Below are 25,283 nucleotides of genomic sequence, written 5' to 3' on the forward strand. Positions count from 1 at the left end.
CAGCAGTTGTAGCACAGGGAACAGACATGACAGCACCTGGCGAGAGGAGACTGGAGTGGCTGCACCACAGGGTGTTAGCAGTAGGACAGTGACAGTCTGGGAAGGGCAAGCATGGCACTGAAATCCATTGTGTAATATGTTTCCAGTAGAGAAGAGACATGATAAGACTTGCTTTTCCCAAACATTATTGTAGCAGTAGAGAAAGAAGAAAGAAGAGGAGGGAGACCTGGTGACAGATGGGCCATTAACGACTTAGCTGGGGTGAGCCGATGAAGGCAGGCACTAAGGTAGCAGGGAGAAAGAGGAGATGCTGGGGCTGAGAGATGTTTCTGAGGGAGGATCTGCGGGGTTTAGTGACGGACTGAAAAGAACAGAAACACATCAGTGATCATCCTACAGTGTCCAGCTTGGGAGGCTGGGAAGATGATGAAATCATTGAACCGGGAAATGTATATAAAGAAGTAGTTTGGGGAGGTACATAAGGAGGTCAATTTTAAACGTATTTGAAGGACCTATAGGACATCCAAGTGAAGATACCCAGAATGACAGCATTCTATATCCCAGAGAAGCAGGACCCAGCATTGTGAAGATATGCAGATTTACGAGTTACCTAGGCTGGTGGACACCGCTAGAGATCTTCAGCCTGGATGGAAAAGTGGCAAGCATTTCTCTTTTAGGAGGACAGGGGTTGGGCACAGAGAAAGAAGCTTATGAAGAAGGTGGAAAAATAAAAACATTAAGAGATAAAAAATGCACCAAGAGAGAACTGGCTTTCAAGAAGCAAGTTTTCAATGATCTCCTATGCTACAGGAAGGCCAAATAGAACAAGGACTCAAAAGAGGCCATTGGATCTGGCAACTGAGATGGGACCCATGACTAAAAAGCATTTTCAATGAAGTGGTATGGACAGAAGAACCAAGGCATTTGTTCATTCATTTATTCAAGAAATATTCATCAAGCACCTATTATACATCAGGCCATGTTCTAGGCCTTGAGGATATGGTAGTAAACAAAACCAAGACCTCCATTCTTATGAAATCTACACTCCAGCACTGTTTATAGAATATTCTTTAAAGAACTTAATAAGGAGAGGAGAAACTAGACAGTATTTTGAGGGAAAAGATGAAGTCAAGAGAAGCATTTTTCTTATAGCCTGGTAATGTTTGGATTTGTGGCTGAATAATTAAGCTATAGGCAGAGAGGAGAGGGTGGAGGAGGAGATCAAGAGAAAAAGAGAGAGAGAGAGAACAAATAACATAAAATCTCCCAAGGCTATGGAGTGGGCGTCTAACCTTGGGAGGGAGAAGGGCCATCTACTCCTCTAAGACAGGAAGTAAGTAGACCCCTCACTTCTGAGGCCCCCATTTTCTTTATAAATTAAGAGGCAAGCTGGGGACAGATTGAATGAGACAACACTTTGGAAGAGCTGAAGCAGGAAGCAGGAAAAGAAGCCAAGTGGCACAGAGTCAATATTCAAGTGGAGTTGTGCCCAGTGAAGCAATAAAAGTATGTGGCAAGGAGTCCTCTTACCTCACCACCTACACATTCAGTCTAACTAGAGCCTGTGTGCAGTGTTTCAAGGCAGTAAGCATGTCTTCTCCTCTTTCCCATCCTCTGGCTTTTGTGACTATAGCAGATATCTATGTGGAAATCAACTTAGAGGACAGCAATTTTTTTTTTTTTTGAGACAGAATCTTGCTCTGTACCCAGGATGGAGTGGAGTGTCACAATCTCAACTCACTGCAGCCTCCACCTACTGGTCACAGGTGATCCTCCCACTTCAGCCTCCCAGGTAGCTGGGACTACAGACATGTGCCACCATGCCCCTGCTAATTTGTTTTTTTTCTGTAGAGGAGGGGTTTTTGCCATGTTGCTCATGCTGGTCTCAAACACCTAGGCTCAAGTGATCCACCACCCTCAGTATCCCAAAGTGCTGGGATCATAAGTGTGAGAAGCTGCCTGGCCTTTTTTTTATTTCTCTGAGAAAAACGATAGTCGTGTCTATCTTAGTGTGTTCACATTGTTATAAAGGAATACCTGAGGCTGGGTGACTTATAAAGAAGAGAGGTTTATTTGGCTCAGGGTTCTACATGAAGCATGATGCCAGCATCTGCTGCTGGTGAGGGCTTCCAGCTGCTTCCACTTGGGTGGAAGGTGAGGGGGAGCCAGTGTGCAGAGATCACATGCCGAGAGTGAAAGCAAGAGAGAGGGGGAAGGTGCCAGCCTCTTTTCAACAACCAGCTGTGACAGGAACTGAGAGTGAGAACTCAATCCTGGAAGAATGGCACCAAGCCACGCCCATGAGCCAAACACCGCCCACTACGCTCCACCTCCGACACTGGGATGACATTTCAGCATGAAATTTAGAGCCAAACAAACCATATCTCAACCATAGAAAGTTAGGAGAGTTTATTGGCCAATTACTCCATTTGATCTACTTTGGCATTGCTAGTCACACTGGAAAGTGGTGGCCTACCTGCTTTTCCTCCCCAGACTCATCCCCACCTTGCCCCATTTTATGACTCACAAGTACCAACATCTTCCTCACTCCCTTCTATAAATGCTCAGTGACTTTTTATCGTGGGTGTTGCCAATCCAATCTATCTTTGCATCCAGCATTCGAAAAGCACAGAGAATGATGGTCAGATGGTCAAAGGCCTGCCATGCCTTTGGTCTCATCACCTCTCTGACCTTGTCAGAAAAAGTCACTTTACCTTCATCCTGAAGACGTCTGTCCTGCATTCTCGATGACACTGTGCTTCAGGCAGCAATCCTCAGCTCCAGACCTGCCTGACAGCATCCTCTGCCCATAAAGACTCATACTTCTGAAAAGAAAGATCTGTAGGTAGAACACAACTGTCTTAGCCCTCGGTTTGTACTGACACAGATTTCCTATTTATTTAGACAGCCCTCCTCAAGTGCTTTGCTGGGCTTTCTTATAATTCATATTGATGGTATATAAAAAGAAATTAGTGTGTGGCATCACTTTATCTTGTTACATCAGTCTATGCCCTTATTTCTAGTTGTGCCTGTAAATAGCACATAGTTGGATTTCCTGGAAATCCAACCTGCCTTTCAGCTATCTAGTTTTTTGTTATTTATTGTGCTTGCTGATCTATTTGAGTTTATTTCTACTCTGTTATTTGGGTCCCTCTCTTTACTCTGTTTCTTCTGCTTCTTCTCCCCAGTACCTCCTTCCTTACTTTTTTGGAAGGGACTTTCTAACTTCTTATTTTTCTCTTTACTGATCTGAAAGTGATAGACTTTCTTGTCTTTCCGTTAAAGTTTTAACATCTACATTTAACATGATTGAAAATGCATCAATATATCCACCTGCCTCCAAGAAACTGAAATATTTTAACCTGGGTCAGGTCTTTTCATCTTATATGTACTACTGGCCAGCATTTTCTACTTTTGTTTTGTTTTGCTTTTTAGCAACCCCTACCCTAAATTTAGCCATTAATATCATTAACATACAGCCAATGTTTGTCTGGAAATGCACACATAGTAACATGTTTATCTTTTGGCTATTGTTTTTGGAGTGGGGTTTAGACCTTCCTTCTCCCTGAAATACATCATTCAGTGAAAGTGTGTTAATAGTGAATTAAGTTTTCATTTGTCTCAAAATATTACACTATTTTGTCTCAGTACTTTTTTTATTTTTATTTTGAGACTGAGTCTGGCTGTATCACCCAGGCTGCAGTGCAGTGGCCTGAATCGGCTCGCTGCAACCTCCACCTCCTGGGTTCGAGCGATTCTCTTTCCTCAGCCTCCCAGTAGCTGGGATTGCAGGTGCACGCCACCATGCTGAAACTGGAGGCTTTGTCAGTAAATTCCTTTTTTCCTGCTCTATTTTTAGTAGAGATGGGGTTTTACCATGTTGGCCAGGCTGATGTCAAACTCCTGACCTCAAGTGATTTACCCGCCTTGGCCTCCCAAGTGTTGAGATTACAGGTGTGAGCCACGGATCTGGCGTCTCTCCGCACTTTAAACAGATTATCATTGATTGGCTTCTGATTGTACTGCTGAGAGGTCTGCTGCAAATCTATTTGGCTTCCCTCCCACCCCAGCCCTGTAGGTAAACTGTCTTTGCTTTTAGAATTGTCTTTATCTGCAGTTTCAGCTCCCTCTTTAGAGACTATAGGGAGTTCCCCAATTTTCTTATGACAACCAAAGCATTACAATAAGTATGTGTTTATTTTATTATGTATTTCTAGGCGTGTCATTGAGGGAGGTTCTCTCTCTCTCTCTCTCTCTCTCTCTCTCTCTGTGTGTGTGTGTGTGTGTGTGTGTATAAATACTTTAGTTCTCTCTTGTGAGCTCGGCTGGGTTACCTCCGCGGTATGAGACGTTCTGTGCCATTTCCCAGAGCTTTCTGCAGGACGGGGCTTCAGTCGATCCCTGTGGAGCTGCTTTAGGAACACACTCCCTATTGGCCACCTTCTCTTTCCTGCAGTACTTCCTCACCCCGCTGCTGGCTCCCAGTGCCCCTCAAGGACCTCAGGGCTCATGTCTTTACTTAAGGTCTGTATACTTGTAGAGGAAGCCTCTAAAACATTCTGTCAGTGCCTGTCCAGGGAACTCCACCTTTCCCTAAACAATACTACCCAGTGGGAGGTTGAGGGGGGTGCAGGGAATGCATATAATCGAATATTAACAAGGAAAAAATTGATATGTAAAGTTGCAGTATGTACAACGTATAAGAATGTCTCAAAGAAATTATCTCAAACTTTTAATCGTTCCCTTTAAGGTGGAGTGCTGGGTAATTGTCCCCAACTTCTACCTGCCAAAGTTTCTATGTTAAACATGTATCACTTTGATAAACAGGGAGAAAAATTCCAGAATAAACCAACAACAACATAGTAATACTTAATTAAATTCAAGGACAGAAATGGCAATGAAACTAGAGGCCTCCTCAGTAAATCCCTTTTTTCCTGCTCTTTGTGGTTTGGCCTCGCTGTGTCTTAGGTTCAAACTAGCCCAGGCAGACTCAGCTGATCAGGTTCTAGTGTGTGAATATGCTTGCTTTTCTATGTTGAAACATTCTAATAATTGCCCAGGATTTTTTTTTTTAACTTTAGAAACTTCAATTGAGTCAACTCTGCTATGAAGCCCTTCTGTACGGTGAGGGTCCACCATCTGACCTGCTCTTTCTTACCTGCTGTGACCTTCAACAACTTACCTGAACAACTGAGTCTCGGCTTCTCCTCATTCGCTTGCATTCTGAATTAGAGACGATAGAAGCCCAGCTGAAATTGATTTTATGCAAAAGTTGTAGCCTCCTGGAAGTCCTTGTGGAAGAGTTACCTACCCGGGCTTCAGAGATATGGGCTTCCTTTCCTACTGGACCCAGTAATGCAAACATCAGCATTTTGTTCGCTGTCTCTTGTCCCTTTGTCTTTCTGTAGGCCAGTTCATCCCTAGGTCTTTTCTAGGTTTTATGTCTTCTGCCTTCAGTCACCAGGAAAATAATTACAATCCCAAGGAAGTTGTGAGGAAGGTGAAGCTCCCGAACGGATGAGCCATAGCCAGGTGGCCAGCGCTATGTAAGAGGCACAAACCCTTGTGGTATATGAGGCAGGTGTAGTTCCTACTCTTTAGGAGTATGTGGTGTGAGGTGGACAGTCCCTTGGTGTCCACTACAAAGCTCTTCGTTACAGGGTTACCTAAGTTTCTGAGCTAATGTAAGTAAAGTTTAATTCGCCTCTTCAGTAGACACTACTGCACTGTTGTAGGCACTGGAGTCAGCAAAGAACAAAACAGACAAGCAGGCTTGTTCTAATGGAGCACACAATTGAGATGTGACACTGGACCCCAGTAACTACTCAATAAATTACACATTTCCAGTTGCTCCAGCAAGTTTAAGATGGAAAGTGTCTGTGAGGAGCTGGAGTTCTGTAATTCACAGAGACAACTAAGGCTTTGGGATTTGGCACAGTTGCAGCACCTCACAAGGAAACACCATGGGCTGTGCATAGAGTGACTTGACTCAGTAAATGACGATCTTAAATGCAGAGGCCCTGACACTGCTCCCTGCAGCCCTGCTCGGGCTAGCGGTATTAGGTCTGTGTGTATTTTATGTGGGGTGGGGTGAGAAGGTGGAAATGATCTGTTACTATTTTCACGTGACTTTCTCAAAGCAGCTGCTCTCCACCAAAGGGAGGCTAGCCATCTGGGAGAAACAAGACTGACCCAGATCCAGTGGTGTCATCGAGGCAACCACTTCGTTCTCTGGGTGTCAGATATCGTAGCTGAGGAGGGAGGCCCAGATCCTGTGGTTTTCACAATATGGGCCAAGGAATCTTAAGTGTTCTCAAAGACGCCCAAAAAACTGGTCGGAGTCCTGAATCCATGCCTCCCCCTGAACCCCAAACCCACCATAGCAAATTTGCTTTTTCTCTTATGTTATGCTACAAGTTTTAGTCTGGGAGAAAAATAAGAGTATCCTGAGGGGTGTGTGTGTGTGTGTCTCGACAGATAAATGGATAGTCATTCTCCTGATAGCTATACGTGAATATACAGTCACGCATCACATAACAACATATCGGTCAATGATGAACTAAATATGCTACAGTGGTCTCCTAGGAATATATACTGTATTTTTACTGTACCTTTCCTATGCTTAACTATGTTTAGATAACACAAATACTTACCATTGTGTTACAACAGCCTACATTATTCAGTATACTATTGTGCTGGGCAGGCTTGTGTCCTGGGAGCAATAGGTCACACAGCCTAGGTGTGTAGTAGGCTATGCTACTAAGTGTATCAGTACACTATATGATGTTTGCACAATGATGAAATCACCTAATGACACATTTCTCAGATATATCTCTGTTGTTATGTGATGTATTACTATATATTCTTTCTACAAATTTTATACACACACATACATATAATATACACATATTATGTGCACATATACATATATACACATTACATGGTTGCTACAATCTGTTTCAGCAATGACACCTTATGATGTGTGTGTGTATGTGAGACCAGAGTCAACCTTTTTGCTGGGTAAGTCAATCACAAGGCGGTTTGTACATCCAAAGTTTTAATGGCTGCAAAATAATAAAATGGATATTTGCACTATATACATTCTGTCCACTTACGGTACTGTCAGCTGGCCATGCATTTTATTGCACATATAAACAGTGTACAAGGATCTTGAAGACATCTTAGCCATACAAGGACTGCATTTAAAGGGAAAAAAAAAAACAATTTTACAAAAGACTGAAGCCATTTACATTACACAGCCAACTTCAAGAAAATAATAAAAATTAATATCAAAAGAAATACTTTAATTTTGAAAAAAACCTCAACAATGATTACAGAGCTTCATGCTTCCATATATACATGTAAAAAAATATTTCAGGACCCCGCATTCTGAATGCCTGTGAAGGCGCAGCAGGCTAAATTCCCACTTATATAGTCAACCTTTGAATGTTGCTTAAATTGTATACACTCTTTGTCCAAAATGTCTTTCTTCTTTACATCATTACGCTATTTGACAAAACAGGTATTTGTGCAGTACAGAAAAATATTAAAATATATTTTAAGTTAGGTTAAAGTGCACAGTACATCTGATAGGAAATAACTGCTAGCTGCCAATCCAAATTTCCATTTTCAGAAAGCCCCCCATCTTCCCAAGAGCGGAGGGCAGCTGTTGCCTTGGTTGATGTTGGTCTGTGCTGAATGCACGCCCAATCTTCCTGGTGTCTTTTCTTTTGCGTCCCCCTCTACATTTGTTTTACAAACTGTGGCTGCTGCTGCTCTAAAAACTTTCTAATGGCTTTTCAAGAGGTAAAAGTGCAGTCAGCATTCACAAGACTTAGAAAGGTTAATTACTGGGACATCTGTGACTGCAGCACGGGTGCACATGCACGGAAGTGCCCGCAGAAGGCTGCCATGTTCCGTGAAGCCCTCTGTGAATCTCTGACTCCAGCACGGCCCCATTCCTTGGCTGGTTCTCCTCTAGCCCCATCTTTTGGCGCTTGCTCACTCCTCAGCCGCTCAGCCTCACAAACTCCACTTACTGCACCCTCCCCTTAGCCTGCCTGGATGGTGCATGTAGCTGCCCACAGGCTCACAATGACTCACTTCTGAGATTTCACACCAGACACCGTGAATCCTGCAGGATTTTATGGATCACTTGGAAAACCACCAACTAAATTAAAATGAGCACATCTCAGAATCATTTCCTCTTTCAAAACTGGCAGTTGTAAGAAGTGCTGGTTTCCTGATTCGGGTCCTACGTGGCTTACGTCATTTCTGATACTCAGTCGAAGCTTCCCTTCAAACCCTTTTTGGTTCAACAATCCACTTTTTATCGTCTTCACTTTCCTATACCACTTCCTCATTATCTTCCTTTGGTGCTAGGCTCTCTTTAACGTAACCCCAGTTACAGTGCAAAAGTATACTTCAAGACACATGATGCTAACACTCATTATTTCTTTGTGTTAAAATGTGAATGTTTTGTGCATAGCAAAAGAAGTATGAATCCAAAAAATAATTGTTCACATTTTATCTTCAAGTTTAATATGTCTTTTTTTTTTCCATCACAGCTATTTACAAAGAACTTTGGGGTGCTCTCTTGATTTTAGTCAGTTCATTATAGTGGGGGACAGAAGGGCTGCTGGAATGTAGGAGACTGGATGGAATGCAGAAATATAAATAAGACCAACGTTCCACAAACCAAAGTGTCAATAATGCCTCCCCAGAAAAGTTGTATCCCAAAAGCACCTGTGTTTTGCTTTTTTTTTTTTTTTTTGGAATCATATACACCAGAAACGTGATGACTGAGACCTAACCTACCGCACACCAAAGAGGATAGAAAATAACTCAATATTTATAATATTAAAATAAAGTGTTTAACCACAAAAAAGCAGTAATAAAATAGTTTCCTAATTTACAATTTGCATCCAAAGGATGAATAACAACTCACTAATAAATAATATTTATATAAATATTTTGTATGTTGAAAATAGTTTTTTTAAAAGGCAATGGTCTCAAGAAACTTCTTGAAAAATTTGGTGGTGAAAAACCTGATTGTGACCCCCCTCCCCGCCCACTAAAACGAGTTTGGTTTTAATCCAATGAACGTGTCTTGCTATGAAACGGTTGTGCTTGGCGTTTGGTAATGGCAGTCGGTGAGTGTGGGAAGGATGAAGGAGGGTGGAAAAGGCATTGATGTGCTGTTCAGTTTTTTTTCTCCAGCTCCCTCTCTGGTTTCAAGATAAATACCTGTCAAGTCTTAATGTCGGAGGTCAGCTCTGAAAGGTAGAAAATCCTCCCTTAGACTGAAAATCATTTCAAGGTAACTGGAGTCAGTGAAGTGACAGGCAGTGAGTGGGAGAGAGGGTTGAACAGGTGCCTGGAGCAGAGTTCAGGATCCTGAATGAGAGCAGAGTCTGAGCCCCCAATGGAGAAGGGGTAGTTTCATGTGAATAGAGCCTTTGTTACGGTGATGTCTAGTAATGCTTGAATGGTAATGCCCACTTTGACCAGGCCTTTCTCTTCAAGGATGTGGTGGGGTAGACATAGCTTTTCCTAAAAGGAAAAAGAATAAAACATCAATTTTTAGATGATCGTACTCTCGAGTAAAATCATGCTGCATCACTGATGAAAATTAAGTTGAACACACTGTAGTATGCCTGTTTGATCACCTCTGCCTGGCTCTTTCCTTTGCTTTCAACCCACTGCAAAGACCTTTTCTGTGTTTGCAGAGAAAATATTGATTTTTCATACATGCAGGTTGTTTCAAAAAGGCTCCTCTTCATCATGAAGTCTGCAGATCTAAATATTTAAGAAAGTATTACATGAAATAACTGAGCTACAGAGAATCAGAGAGCACACACCAAGAATAGAATAGCTTCTAATAAAGCAAAATTGCAAATAGCCCTTCACACATTTAAAGGCACTCAGATATTCATTTGTACCGACCAAACATCATCCTACTGACCATAGACCTTCATTTAGTTCATTTTACTTCCTGTGATCTCTGGAACGTAGGCAAGTTGGTAGACTGGCAGCCTTTCTTCATGGTTTATGAACAGTCTTTATCAATGCGTAATTATAACTACGGTCCTCAATAGCCTCTCTTTTAAGACTCTTTCATAAAACTGTCAAAGACACAAATGCCCTGCTACTCTCTCATGTTGCATTTTTGCTGTTGGAAATGTCCAGGACATACTATTTAAGAAAAACAATAAAGGTGAGTCACTTCTTGTATGTAGAACCTTTCATGGTCCACAAACCAGTTTACAGAATAACACAATGAAATAATTTTCCACCTTTGTTATTTCACCCTGGTCTGATATCATTCAAGGGAATTGGTCTTCTTCCAGGGTGTGTCTCCTTGGCTGGGAAAAGACTCCACAGCAAATATTCTCTTATCTACTTGATGACAGTGTGTTTTCCACAGCCCAGTGTTCACTTTCTCTGTTCTCCAATTGACAGGTTAAAATATATCTATCTATATATATAGATAGATATATATTTATGGTGTCCAACATGATGTTTTGATAAAAGTATACATTGTGGAATGGCTCGGTCAAGTTAATTATCATATCTATTACCTCAGATATTTTTTGGTAGTAAGAACACTTAAAATCTAGTCTTTTATCAATTTCCAAGTATAAAACACATTATGATTAACTATAATCACCACTTTGTATCCTTTGAGCAATATCTTCCTATTCCCCCACCTCCCCACCCAACCCCTGGTCTCCACCATTCTACTCTCTGCTTTTGTGAATTCAACTTTTTTAGATTCCACATATGAGTGGGGTCAGGCAGGAATTGTCCTTCAGTGTCTGGCTTATTTTACTTAGTATAATATCCTCTAGGTGCACCATGTTGCAAATGACAGGATTTCCTTCTTTTTAAGGTTGAATAGCGTTTTTAAGGAGAATTTAAGCAGGATCTGCATCCAGCCCTAGGTGATGGAGTCACTGTTCAACAGGAAGCTATTTGGTGTACCCTGCATGGAAGGGCTTCTTTCCATGTGACCCTTGTTTGAGGAACTAGATCTTCTTGCTGCTTCTCCAAAAGTTACCAGAGACACAGGCGCTCAGCTTAAAAGGCTTTCAAAGGATATGCCATGACATCTCCAATAACTTGCTCCACTGTCTCAAATGTCAGTGGCTCTTACTCTCTCACCATCTTACTGTATCTACTTTTTACCCTTTCCTACCTTGTGGCAAATTCAGAAAACCTCAGACTTTGATGTAGGCCTTAGGAGATGGCCCCATGTCAACAGAAGACAGTTGATTCTTCAAGGAACAATTTTAACCATGACTTCATGTCACTGCTGTGTATCAAACTAGGATTATCTATGTCGTATCAAGTGAGCATGCAAGTTTATGCTGCCTGCCAATTTATTACCCAAGTGCCAACCTAAGAAAGTATGGGGAAGTTCTGTCTGAGTTGTGAATAGTGAGCCAGGCTGTTAATGATGGTGCCTCCTTCTGTGGCATGGTGAGGGATATCTGTGGCCAGATGACAGTGTCCAGTCTTCCCTGGCATCATCTGCCACGGGCTTGTGAAATTATGTGAATCTGGCATTTCATTGTTAAGGCAGGTTCCACAAGGGCGAAGACGTGTGTCATCCCCATTCTGTTGGCTCTGATAGCACCCAAGTGGACATCTGGCTTTGCCGGAAACTGTAAATGGCTGCTCAGTACGGGTAAGTTCCTGGTGCCAGGTATCACTTGGGGAAGATAAGTCTTCACTTCATACCATATGTTAAAATCAATTTGAAATGAAGAGTTGGATGTTTTAAAAAAATCGAATACTCCCCTCTCAATAACATAAAGGTGAATACTTAATACTTTTTTTCTGATAAATGGATGGGGAAGGATTTTCTAAACTAAAAAAGGATTATTAAAAAGTCACAAAGGAAAAGAGCAAAACAATTGATTACCTAAATATTTAAGGTTTCCATATGTTAAAAAAAGAAAAATCTGATTAATGAGAAGATAAACAAGACTGAGCAAAAAAAGCATTTGCATCAAATTACAAAGGGGACAATGTGTGTGACCTGGTCACCATAGTGAGATCCCCATTTCTCCAAAAAAAAAAAAAAATGAAAGAAAATTAGCTGGGCATGGTGGTGTGCATCTGTAGTCCCAGCTACCTGAGAGGCTGAGGTGGGAGGATCACTTGAGCCCAGGAATTTGAGGCTGTAGTGAGCTATGATTGTGCCACTGCACCCCAGCCTGGGCAATAGAGCGATACCCATCTCAAAAAAAAATTACAAAGCGTTTTATAGGATACATAAGCTCAACAATTCAGTAGGAAGAACACTAAGAAATCAATAGAACACTGAGCAAGGAATGTGAATAGAAATTTTTAAATGAGGGATTTGCACAAGGCAGTGCAGCAAGACATTTTGCTTTCAACCTCACTGTTTAGTTATGTGTAGTCTAGAATGTGCCTGAATTCTAGCACTGGTATTTCTATAGAGCCTAATCTCTGTGAACAATGCAGCTTATATGGAGCAAGGGGTCCTATCCTATGTCCTGAAAGGAGAGTGGCATGTGTCCTCCAATGAGGGACTGACCCCAGTGCCTGAAGAGCAGTGGCTCCAGTGACCTGCAGGGTTCTAAGCTGAAAAGCATGCGAGGGAAAGGCTGGGGGCTCCAGAGAAATAGGGAGAGGAAGGTATTGAAGCTTAGCCTCCTGCTAACAGGACATCTGGACACTTCACAGACAGTTAGGTGAAGGGCACCCTCTTTCCCAGGCCTGTTTTTTCAAGCAGCATTTCTTGCCTTCCCAGTCTCCACACTCCAAGCCAGGTACAGAGTCTGAGATCCTCCCTCCTGCTTGTATGGCTAGTGATGAGGAGTAAACAGAAGACATAAAAAGGTATGCCTTGAATTCTTCCTGCCTCTTTTCAGACCCCCAGCGGAAGCCCAGAGGTGCCCTCGGATTATGTTGCTGAGGTTGGAGGGATGTAAGAACACTTGCACAGGAAAACAGAAGACTTACATAAGCGTGGGTTTTCTGGCTATTTGATCACAGGACTGGAATGAAGATTCCGGTAGGAATTACACCTTGAGGTGCTGGTTGGACAGATGGCCAAGGGGAGGCCTCCAAAGAGGAGGCGTCCCAAGAAAGGGGTCTGGGCCATTTGCCATCACACCAGTCAGGACACTGCATCTCCCACAGAGCGGGGGATCCTTGAAGTGTGCATAGAAGCCGGAATTAGGAAGGAATCATGGTAGATTTACAGCCGGATGAGGAATGATCCAGAAGAGAAGGGCCCTCTAAGGATCAGGCAGATAAAGTGGCCCTTCCAGCAGGCCCCTTGTTCATAATGGACTTACGGCAGAGACAGCTGTACCTTTACATGGACTTGAAATGAATTTAAGTTGCACTGTTATAGGATCCCAGAGATTTTTTTTTGAGAAGGTGACAGCAGACTCTTGGTTTGTCCATGGGCTTTTTCTGTTGTTTCTTTTTAAAATACCAAGTGGAGTCATGAAGTAGTCTCCTGCATAAAAACAATGCTTCTGACTCCCTTTGAAGAACTCATGCTTCAAGTTACTTCTCCAATGGTAGAATCTATTAGCTTCAACCACATCCCCTCATCCATCCTTCTGAGCCACAGCAAATGAGGCTGGAAAAGACGGCAAGCCATAAAGACTACATGCTAACTTTGAAAAACTTCTGGGCTACCTTCTGCATGCCGGGCACCCACACTACAGCTTTGCACTAGTGATTTCTTTATGATAACCCTGCAAGACAGACACTAGTATCTCCATTTCACAGATGAGAAAACTGAGACAGAGAGAGAGCTCAAGTAACTTTGTACATTAAACGGCTGGTAAGTCCTGAAACTGAGCTTTGAACCACATGTGTCTTAGAGCCAGGGCTCTTTCCACAACACTATGCCTCTTCCCATAAATCCCTTACTTAATGGGTGAATATGTTAGGTCTGTGGTCATGATATAGGAAGAAGTCCCTTGGCTCCTGGAGTTTTTTGATGGCAAGTCTCATCAATTTCAATGTCAGGTGGGACCAGCAAACCCTCAACTCAGTGTCAGGGTTGGCTCTGCCACTTAGCTCATCTTGTCCTGGCAGAAAACACCTGGTGGGAACAGGATGAGCTGGCACTGCCTGGCTCTCCCTTCTATAGTTTCTTATGCTCCCAAAGAGACACACACTTACTTCCAAGCCATTCACTAGCCTAAAATGGCATCATCCACACCAGCGTGTTTCATTTTATTCAGGTTGCTGCTTATATGACGTCCTGGCACCACATTGTTTGAGCCTTAAAACTATCTGCACATTATTTTAATGTATGAGAGCTTTAATTTCTGCATCAGTTTCTTCAGTGTGAAATGGAGACCATTCAACATTTTACAGAGATTTCTTTTCGCTCCTCCCTGGATTATTCACTTTGCAACCATGCTAACTTCTAGTCCTTCCTCTCTCTAGGACATTTCATTCTCTACACACACATATGCCTCAACCCTATTCCCTCTCCTCCCCACTTCACCTGGTTATTCCTGCACATTTACTGTCTCAGTGGAAACACCACCATCCCAGGGTGTGTTCGTGGTCACTATTCCCCATCAGGGTCAGGCTTCTTTTCCAGAATCCTGTACCCGTTCTACCACAGGTACTTATCAGTTGAATTACTCTGTACTTGTCTAAGGACCCACGAGATCAAGAGTTGGCAAATGATGGCCTGCAGCTGGTTTTGGTAAATAAAGTTTTCCAGGCACACAGCCACACCCATTTTTTATGTATCATCTATGGTTGCATTTATGCTACACAAGCAGAATTGGGTAGTTCCAACAGAATCTGCATAGCCCAAGACGCCTAAAATGTTTACTTTGAGGTCCTTTACAAAAAAAGCTTGCCGACTCCTGGTATAGAGGGTAAACTTTTTGAGGACCAGGCCATGTGTCACACTGATCTTTTTATCCCCAGGGCCTTGCAGAGATTGCTCATTCAATATTTATGGAATGAATGAATGAACACAAAAATGAACAAGTTGCAGTGAAAAGCCAGGAAACTAGACTCTGATCATTTTAAAGAAGAAAGAAAATGGCACATTCTATATACCAAATTGTTTATTGAGAACTAATTTTGAAATCTTAAGCCTAAGTTTTAAAAACCAAGTCTCCTGAAATAAAATCATATTAAAGTATTTTTCACCTAATCCAAAACAACTTTCAGTTTCCTAAAACTGTAAAATGTCATCCCTACTTTTTCCCCATAGGTAAAGGCGAAACACCCTTTTTCCCTGTGACTCAATCAGGGATCTACATGAATTTTCAAGAGAGAACCCAACCCACCACACACTAGTTTTAATTTCATACAAATAGCAGCATGATATCAAGTGTCTTTATTTATCTGCTCTCATTGATGAAATTTCTACTCAGTTGTCATACATTTTAGTTCTGCGGGGCCCTTTCCCACCAGCCCCATTTCGTAAGTGTCTCTCCCTAAAAATTACAAACCAGAAAACCATAAATAGAAAAAGCATTTAGAAATTAGGTGTTGCAAATTTTGGAAATCCTGACACTGAGCGGAGAGTTGACCCCAGTTGGAGAAACTGGAGAAAGAGAATACAAATGGCTATTTCTAAAGGGAAACGTGAATAGATACTTGGCTCCTTTTGTCTGACATTGGAAGGGAGTACTGAAAAAATGGTCTTTCTTGTGAGAAGGAGGAGATTTAGTAAGCACAATAAACCACTCAGTTACATCCCCAACTACTTCTCAGACTCTAAGGAGGTCAGCTAGGTATCCCCAGTCAAGCTGCAAGGGCAGGCACCAGCAGGCATCCAGTTAGCATATGGGCTAGTACACGGGTATCTTAGAGAAAAACCACAGAGAAGCTTAACATTCTGATTAGAAATTAATGGCTTGGCAATGGGCAGAACAGTTCATTCAAACTTTTGTCTAAAGGGCTAAATTAATTGTGTTCTGCTAGTTACCGAACTACTAATGAAAAAATATCATCCAATAAATCCCAAGAAGGGCAGTACATTAGAGTACAGATAAATTAATGACACAAAAAAATCAAAGTGCGTCCAAAGAATACTTTGGATGCCAGAATTAAAATATAAATGTCTTTTGTCTTTAGCATGTTTTAATTGAACACTATGTCAACACTGAAAATTAAATCTATTCTTACATGAGCGTCCTACTCAGTTTTTATTGATATTATTGTCTTTAAGGTGGCAACCCAATACGTTTTCTCTTTTTTTCCCATTTTCTTCCCAGAAAGAAGGGAAAAACCACCAGAGTGGTGATCTCTAATGCAGTGCTCTCAATGCACTGCAGAGCCGGATGGGAATGCTGAGAGCCCATGAATACAGGTATCAATGGGCATATAGAAACTTGGAATAATCACCCAAAATGTGTTTATTAAGTAATTTATGGCTCAGGGTGCTCATCAGACATTGTACAAAGGGATTTTATTGTGTTACAGATTGAAGAGTACAAGATAGCACCAAAAGTAATTCAGTACATCTGTGGGTTATTCATACACAGCTGAGGTTAATTAGATAACTTCCGCATATCCTGTATTTTACCAATCAACACAAAGTCAGGAAGAAAAAGCTCACATAACTCAAGATATTATCATGTGAAGAATGTTTCCCATTAACAAATCTGATCTGACTTAGCAGCAAGGAATCTTTATAAATATATTCTTCTAACTATGTGGTCTTTCATATTTTCAAGTCCCCTGGATTCATGAAAATGTTCAGAAAAATAAGATTTTCTTCTTAGTAGCCATCTTTGGGGGCTGTTTGCATCTTAATAAACTAGAAATTTATCTTGAGGAAACCAGCTCCATCATCTCCCCAAGCTAAGAAACAGGATTTGGCAAACAGCATGTAAAATAAGGAGGCTGTCTTGACTTTGGAACAATGCCTTCTCATATTATACAAAGACACCCCTGAATCCAGGGATGTTTTGGCTAAGATAAAATTCTTTTTTTTCCTTTTCAATGCAAACTGATCACATTGCTCCAAATGCAGATATAGTTACTATATAATCCTTTGAGCTGACTTAAAAATAAAGCAGTTTGCTAGATAATGTCACTGAAAATCAAAGGCTAAATGAACATTTCAAATAATTAGAGAAACTACATTCTTCTAAAATGAGAGTAATCTTCTTATTGATTCCTGCCATTGTAACCCAAGTCCCAGGACCAAGAATGTTCCATGACTCGTGGCTTTATTTGAAAATGAATACAGTCAAATCCATCACATTCTGGACCTGCAGTTATTAGGTGATATGGCAAAAAAGCAACGATCTGTTCCACTGTTCAAAAATAGAAATCCTTCTGGAAAATGCTTTTCTAAGAGCCTCAAGAGTAGACCTAACAAGGAGTTAAGCAGAAAAAAATTGGTGCTTAAGTGATTCCTCCACGTCAGGCTCTAATAGGAATGATACTTCCTTCCCTGGAGCGCTCTTCTGCATAAGGTAGAGCGGTCTTCCGGGGTGGAAGTGGGCAGAAACATTGCCCAGTATCCTTCGTGGCTCCCTTTTCAGGAAACCGGGAGGAATCCAATCAAATGGCCATCAAGGCAGTACAAGTACGTGTACACCTCCAGACAGTATATTCAACTTGGTCCATAGTGGTATTATTAAACCTCTGTATAGATTAAATTGGGCCAAAATGTTGGTTTTCTGTCCCCCCTGCAAGGTGGCCCCTATACAGCTCAATTGCCCAGTCCAGAATCAGAATTCTAGTTCAACACTGACCCAGATGAAAGACGTCCATATGCTAAATCCCTGTGCTGGACACTCCTGTCCTGGAATCCTCCTCCCCTCTGCCCAGGGCAGCAGCTCACCAGGAGGGAGAGGAGGACCTGCGTGGCACTGCTGCTGGCACTATGTGGATGAGGACACATGCGGTGCGCATACACTTTGCAGTTGTTGTTTTTCAGTGAGAGAAATGATACTAAACTGTATCTACAAAGTTTGTGCTTCTGGAAAATCTGATTTGGTAATGTTCAGCTTCAAAACTCGAGAGATTACTGAAGATGTGACAGGGATGGGAGTTTGCAAGGCAAAGGCTTAAAGGGAGGAAGGACCCTGCAAAGGTTGAGGGTGACAGAGAACAGCGTTTGGATGCACGTGCAGACGTTAGGCGGACAGAGCGTTCCAGTGGTAAGTGATATAGACCAGCACTATAAAGAGAATATGGACAAGACAGAAGCCTATAAGGTCCCTGGAGCGGAGGGCAGAAGTTGGTGGTGGGGCTTTCTCCCCGAGTGCCAGCAGAGTGTCAACAGTCTTTCGAATGTGACGAAAATCCAACTGCAGGATGTCATACGGAGAGCAGAGGTCAGCCTATTCCGAGGGCAGCCGTTAGAACAGAAAGAGACAGTGCATACAATTAAAAATACACGGAGGAACAGCTAGAAAGAAGCACACATTTTTGGTTACTAGCAATGGCAGGAGTAACCCCTTATTTCAAGCAGTTAAGACCCTTTCATCATCAAAGATTTTTTTAATCCATCATAACAGCAGAATAGTGGAACACTTATTTTGTGCCAATGGGTCAAAGAAATCCTTCACCCGCAGTCTCACCATGAAGGAATGACGTGATCTGCAATTTATACATCATTCTGCCATTCACACAGTTCGAATACTCAAGGCATCACGTGCTCACCAGCGGCATAAAAAAAAGAGATTTTCACTTGGGACAGCTAGAACTTAACCTTACTAACCGAAAAACTATAAAGTTTAAAATTTAATCCCCACCCCTCCTCTCCATTCTCTTCGTGTATCTTTTACCCTGGTCTTGTAGACTTGGATATAAAGTAGTTCTCTCTGAAAGTTAACACACGCATCTAATATTTTTTCGTTTTAGGCTTGTTGATGAACTCTGGGGAATGCTAGTTCTAAGTATGTACCTACATGTGTCAAAGTATATTACATTTCATATTTTTGCAACATTAACCAAAAGTGTAGAGAAGGTTTCTGGGATGCATGATGAGAGTAGAGAGTAAGGCACACCCCACAGGGAGTTCTTATGTAAATTCCTTCACTACCAAACAGGTATATTGGGGTGGGGGAAAAGACGTCTGTGTTTTATGTACTCAATAGTTGCCATGTAAGGAAGCAGAACACCTGTTTTTCAGCTAAATGCAAACTAAGAGGTTCAGTTTTCTGAGCTGACTTCCAGCAGCCTATTGCTGTCAGAAAGCAAACGACTGTCTCCTATGCTGAATTTCTTAACTGGAAATGGCCACAGTTTAAAATTAACACAGTTTAAAATCATACTTGATATGTTAGCAAGCAAGAAAAGCTGTGGTTTTGCTTCCAGATTAAACAAAGATTGAAAATATTTGTGATCTATTTCATAAATGCAGTTTTATTTCCAAATTAGGTGAGGCGTTCAAGATATATGTTATATATATTTTACATACTTCGCTACAATTTTGTCTTTTATTTTAGCCTCATTGTTAAGCAGATAAATCATGGAGCTACTGGAAGATAATTCCAAGTGAGAAGTTTGCCTCACTTGTGTCCTCTGAAGTTAGCATGACACCCTCAGTTAAGTAGGAATACTACAAAATTAGGTTGGTTGAATAAGATCAAAAACATGCTAATTTTATTAATGCAGTTAGAGATACTCTTAACAACATATTTTTAAGATTGATAAATCATGTTGTATGTATTCAGATGTTGCATCTTTTCCCAGTGGATCTGCAGAAATCAAGCTACCACTGTTAAGAGTTCTCCCAAGAATTAAAACAGCTACACATAAATTGGAATTCACTGGGCGACAGATGCTGCTCATGGATTCATAGATGAGGAAACATCTAAGAAAAGTTTCCATTGCAATAAGAATTTTCTATTGCAATGTTGTGCTTGACCAGTGAAATCTGGGCAAAGTAGCGGTAAGACAGAAGACTGATACGCAAACTGAAATGTGATTTTCACAAAACTGCTATTTTCATGTTAAAAGCAAATGATTCTATCTTCAGCAAGTATTTCAATACATTTCCCAGAACCCTAAGGAACATGACTGGTCTGCTGTCCGGCAGCACCATCAGAGAACTAGAGTCAGATCAGCTTTGCAGTTTTCAGTAGTACACTCCTCACGGGGCAGCCAGCACAGACCGTTCTTCTCATCCAGGAAACAATTTCATGATGCCATGGGCTCTGGGCTTAATTAAAGTGGGTGAGACCTAGAGTCACGGCCTATGGTGGTTAATTTAAATTAAATTGTGATCTCTAACAAAAAAGAAATGGATCTAAGACTGTCTGGTAGCAAAAATCTGGGCCACTGTGATGAATGTGTGGAGTGCGAGCTGCTGTGGCCATCTGAGAACTGCTCTCTGGCTCAACCCGATGTCATACAGCCAGCGGTCACATTCAGCCCTTCAAATGGGGCCATGAAGCAAACGAGGGCTGAGTTCCTAATTTCTGACTAGGATATTCTGCCCTTTGTGGTTTCCAAAATTTATCCTTACTGAGAGGGACATAAAAATTATACTTTATTTCTTTATGAAAATTAAAATTGGAAAATGCTAAAAAGGAAGGAAATTTAAAGAGGCAAAATTTCACCGTGTATTTACAGAGCACTTGTAATCACAGCAAGGTGTTTGTCAACACAGTTAATTCGAGTCCCCAGAGGCAAGTGCAGATGCTGATTCCCATTATAGTGAACACAAATCACAATCACCAGAATTTAAGAGGTTCACTTAGGTTGCACACCGCCAGAGCGTGTAACCGAGATTACTACTGGATCAGCTTCCCCAAATACTATGGAAACAAAGAGAAATGCAGACAGATCAGGCAGTTCAGGGTGTACTACAGTCTAAATTCTAAGGGCTAAACATACCTAGGAAAAAGTTTTATTTAAAACTTTGGAATATATTTACTTTATTAAAATATATAATTTTAATGTAAAAAGTCAATATGCTTACAAAGTATTTTGTAATCTAAAATATCATAACACAAGAATGTTCATGGTCATGCTGCAAAATTTAAAGCCATAATTCAGGGATGAGGTATAATTTGGCAGGGAGAGCAGAGAGGCGGGGAAGGATTTCCAGTCCTCTCCAAATATATGACAGCTCATTGCCAATTTTATGGCCTTAGAGAAAGCTAGAAATAGCTTGGAAATTAGTTGCAACTTTTATAGCTAAAAGAGTTAGATTGGCTCTTTTTAATAAATTATGATTTTAAAAATTGATGTTAATAAAGCAATAAACCTGTCTTTATTCACCCTTAGAATTAACGAATATACATGGAAAATTAAAATAAATCTTGTAACAAGAATCTCATCCTTCCACAAAGTGTTAGTCATGATTTAAGTTAACACTAATGTCATCGACTTGGGGAAGAAAGAGAAGTATAAGGCTCAGAGAAGATAAGAAACTTATTTCTCCTATTCTCAAGATTAAAACAAAAAAAATGTAGCTTCAATTTGTAGATTGTCTTTCAAAAAACAAAAACTTCAATCATCAGTTACATACATATAATTTCCTAAACCCTGACAACAAGTATAAAGTGAAAACACTATTATGACTTTCATATATACAACCTTTAACACAAAAAATGCAAATATGAAATTTATTAAAGTTAAGGAAAACTCAGCCATAATTCCACTTACATTAACACAATTATCATTAACATCTGAATGTACTTTAGGGTTTTATTTGTAACTCCCTTTGGCTGACGCAGAAGCTCAAGGATGCCAAGTGACCTGCCCTTGCGCATGTGGAATGAAAACTTTCTGCCCCCTCCAGCACTCTGAGCTGCCCAGATAGGCAGGAAGGCGCCCTCAGCTTTCAAGGAGTCTACCACTGTCAACTGAGCTGCCACCTTTAACCTTCTCCTCTATCTTTTCTCTGGAAACAGTAAGGAAGATGAAGGACTGAGCATTTAGACAACAGAGTACATTTCTATTCTAATTTCCCTCATCTAAAGAGGGCAGGTCTGCTAAACTAAGGACCTCATGCCTTACAGAAGTTTGAGATCAAAGTTACCTATTTAAAATTCAGTAGAAAAATTTCCCTGGTGAACCAAATGCCTATTTTTTAGTATTTTTGATGCTTTAAAAATTAGATTTCTCTCAACCTGAGAGAATACTAAGAAGAGCCCTAAATTAGCCCTAAAATTGGATCCATTTGAAAACCCCAATAGTCAACCATGAACTGTACCAACTGTGAACATGTAGCCAATCTGCTATGTAGACGTCAGAGGTCAGGAATCTCCAAGAGCACTCAGAAAAGTCAAAGGAAGCCCCAATGTATCCATTAAAAGTCTCATGGGATCAAGGCCTAATTGGAGTCAGACTCTCAGGTGATGGTAAAAATATACCCCAAAGAATTTGGAAGCCCACCAAGGCCTGTCTTCAAGACCAAGTTGATGCTTGCACTAGACGTTGAAGACAGCTGCAGTCTGACCACTAAGCATCAACACCACAAAGGGATGTGGGATAGTACCTTATGCTGCTTATAATTCTGAATGTGGCCAATATGCATTTATGAATAAGCCACACCAGAACTTCTGTCTTTCTTCCCTATTGTAAAAAGTGGGCTTAAAATGCCACCAAGGGCTGGGCACAGTGGCTCATGTCCATAATCCCAACACTTTGGGAGGCCAAGGCGGGAGGGTGTCTTGAGCCTAGGAATTCAAGACCAGCTTGAGTAAGATAGTGAGACCCTGATCTTAAAATATCATAATAAATTTTTTAAATGTCATGGAGGGAAAGCCTTACCCACTAACCTTTACTATTTATTCAGCCAGTTTAGGTAGTATACTGCCACAACCTGCATAGACACATTGCCTGGATATCAGAGAAACCCCTGGTTCTAGATGCTGAAGCACACACAAGCGCGTCATGAACCTTGACCAACCCTGGAGCAAATGCCTGGGACTGCGTTTATGCGGACTTCTAAAGAAAATAATTTATTATTATTATTTCCATCCCATTTTATTACTTTACGTGTAATAATTTAACTAAATCTGCTCAGCTACTGTATCCCATCTATATGAATGTGAAAAAATTATACAAACTGCTGACTCTGACTTTGGTTTGTAGTTTCAAACTGTGTTTCTATTACAAAGGACAATATCTTTTAGGTTTAAGAACACAGCTGTGAGTTTTCAGTATCTACAGGATGTTTTCTCATTGTCCATTAGATATTTAGCTTATAAAATGCAGAACTCAAGATCTCTGTGGCTTGTGTATGTGTGTAGATAAGTTATAGATGAAGAAGTAAAAAAAAGCTTGCAAATTAGGGGGAAGTTACTATGCTGACTACTAGGAAATCGATGACTAATTTGTTACTCAAATATTAAACTTGGTGCAATAAGAAAAGGTAATGATATAGGGTCTCTTTTTTTTTAGGTCTTTAAAAATGCCTTTTAAAATGTCTAATTGTAGACGAATTTCTGCAAGTGGTCTCATGATATGATGATATTTTTAGTGTAAATCATTGATTGCACTGTGCCACATATACACTCAGGCATCAACCCTCCTAGGTAGTGAAGAAGAATAAATATCTAAGGGGGTGTGGGGAAGTCGTCTGGTCCCTCAGCTTAGTGTCATATTCCTAGACAAGAACACTTCCTCATGTACTCTGCGAGATGAAAACATGTTGTTTTGAGTATACAGGAAGATGCCAATTGCCTTCCAATGGGAATTTCTGATTTGTCACTAAATATTCTTTACTTACTTTAACATTCTCATTGAAGAAGTTCAACTGTTAACATACTTTTTTTTTTTTTCTAGCAGCGGTGAATTTAAACTCTAGTCACCAGTAAAATGCTATTGGATTATCCATCAGGATAGATACATATGTGTATACACAGACAAACACACACACATACACACATAAGGGCAAACTTGAAAATCACCTCAGCCAGGCAGGGTGGCTCACGCCTGTAATCCTAGCACTTTGAGAGGCCAAGGTGGACAGATCACCTGAGGTCTGGAGTTTCATGATCAGCCTGGCCAACATGGTGAAACCTGGTCTCTACTAAAAATACAAAAATTAGCTGGACGTGGTAGCCCGCGCCTGGTAATCCCATCTACTTGGGAGGCTGAGGCAGGAGAATTGCTTGAACCTGGGAGGCGGAAGGTTGCAGTGAGCCAAGATTGTGTCATTGCACTCCAGCCTGGCCAGGCAACAGAGCCAGACTCCATCTCAAAAAAAAAAAAAAAAAAAAAAATTGCCTCAAACCTTTAAAATAATTCCAAAAATATACTAAGTGATACTAAACATAGTTAAATGGGACATTGGCAGAAAAAGATCATTCACTGCCTGTATTTTAACCTTCTCGGGAATTATAAATTGTACATTAGTGCCAGGGGCATCTTCAGAAGTTATGACAAATTTTGCTCTGCATTTTAATGGTAATTTGATTTCCTTTTCTTCACTTTAAAAGGAAATCTTAATTACCAATCTTTACTCACAATAATTGGTTAAGGGCATTTCCATTTTATTTTGTATCACTGTAAGCCAAAAAGCATTGACGAGTTTTAAAAATCACAGGGAGTTAGGTCATAACCTAATGACCCAAAGTACTGATGAAGTGCTTTCTAGCACAGACACGAATAATTTATCATCGGAAGGTTGGCATGAGAGTTCTGATTCGCACATGGGAAATCTTAGCAGCGCATGACAGAAGCAAATCATTAGAAAAGGGATGTAAAGTACATTGACATATATATTCAAAGCCAAGAAAGGTATATGCAATATTAAAATGTACACACACAATAGACACGCAGGTTATAACACTGCTGAAGCAGAATAGACCATGAAGACAATCCATTATATACAATTTACACTCTTTAAAATATAAATTTGTAAGCATCCTTGTATTGCTACAGCTCTGACTTAAAGATGTTTTAAATAATGCTCTCCTTTTCCTCAAATAAGATGGGAAGGCTACCACTCTCTCCCACCCCTGAATCCCACCAAGCTGAATAAAGAAGGGAAGAAAGTAAGAAAGAAAAAAAAAGGGAATTATGGAGAGAGAAAGGGAAAGGGTTGAAAAAGCCTTTGTCAATTTCAGCAATTAATTCCTATCACTGAGTGGAATTATATTGAAATATAATTCATATACTCAAAAACAGTATCTCAGGTATTTTAAAAATTATTTTCTCCGTGGGGCATTAAGATAGAAGAAATCATAAGAAACATAACTTCTGTCAATTTCTGTTTATCACAATGATGATAAACTTCTCAACTTATACAGCTACTCCATATTCTGAGTGGATTGCCTTATGTCTGCCTAAGAAATCAGTTTATGTTATAAAAGCTTTGGGCCCAAAGCAAACTG

The 25,283-nt window shown here is 40.7% G+C and overlaps 1 protein-coding gene across 7 annotated transcripts in view; it reads right to left on the reverse strand.

Annotated features, from left to right (window-relative positions):
• Positions 1-7,040: 7,040 nt before the first annotated feature.
• The window catches only part of LRCH1 (leucine rich repeats and calponin homology domain containing 1), a 210,684-nt gene continuing 192,441 nt past the window's right edge, over positions 7,041-25,283 (reverse strand). For 4 of the 7 annotated variants that reach the window (XM_032294686.1, XM_032294691.1, XM_032294687.1 and 1 more), the window contains one exon: positions 13,402-18,326. In XM_032294686.1, the coding sequence (XP_032150577.1) occupies positions 18,120-18,326 (207 nt within the window). In that variant the 3' untranslated portion in view covers positions 13,402-18,119. Of the gene's footprint in view, positions 9,553-13,401; positions 18,327-25,283 lie in introns of those variants that run through there. The other 3 variants (XM_032294688.1, XM_032294692.1, XM_032294693.1) reach the window with 1 other exon arrangement.

Source organism: Sapajus apella, unplaced genomic scaffold, assembly GCF_009761245.1.
Source record: "Sapajus apella isolate SASKATOON/1434 unplaced genomic scaffold, GSC_monkey_1.0 scaffold32, whole genome shotgun sequence".
Classification (NCBI taxonomy): Eukaryota; Metazoa; Chordata; class Mammalia; order Primates; family Cebidae; genus Sapajus; species Sapajus apella.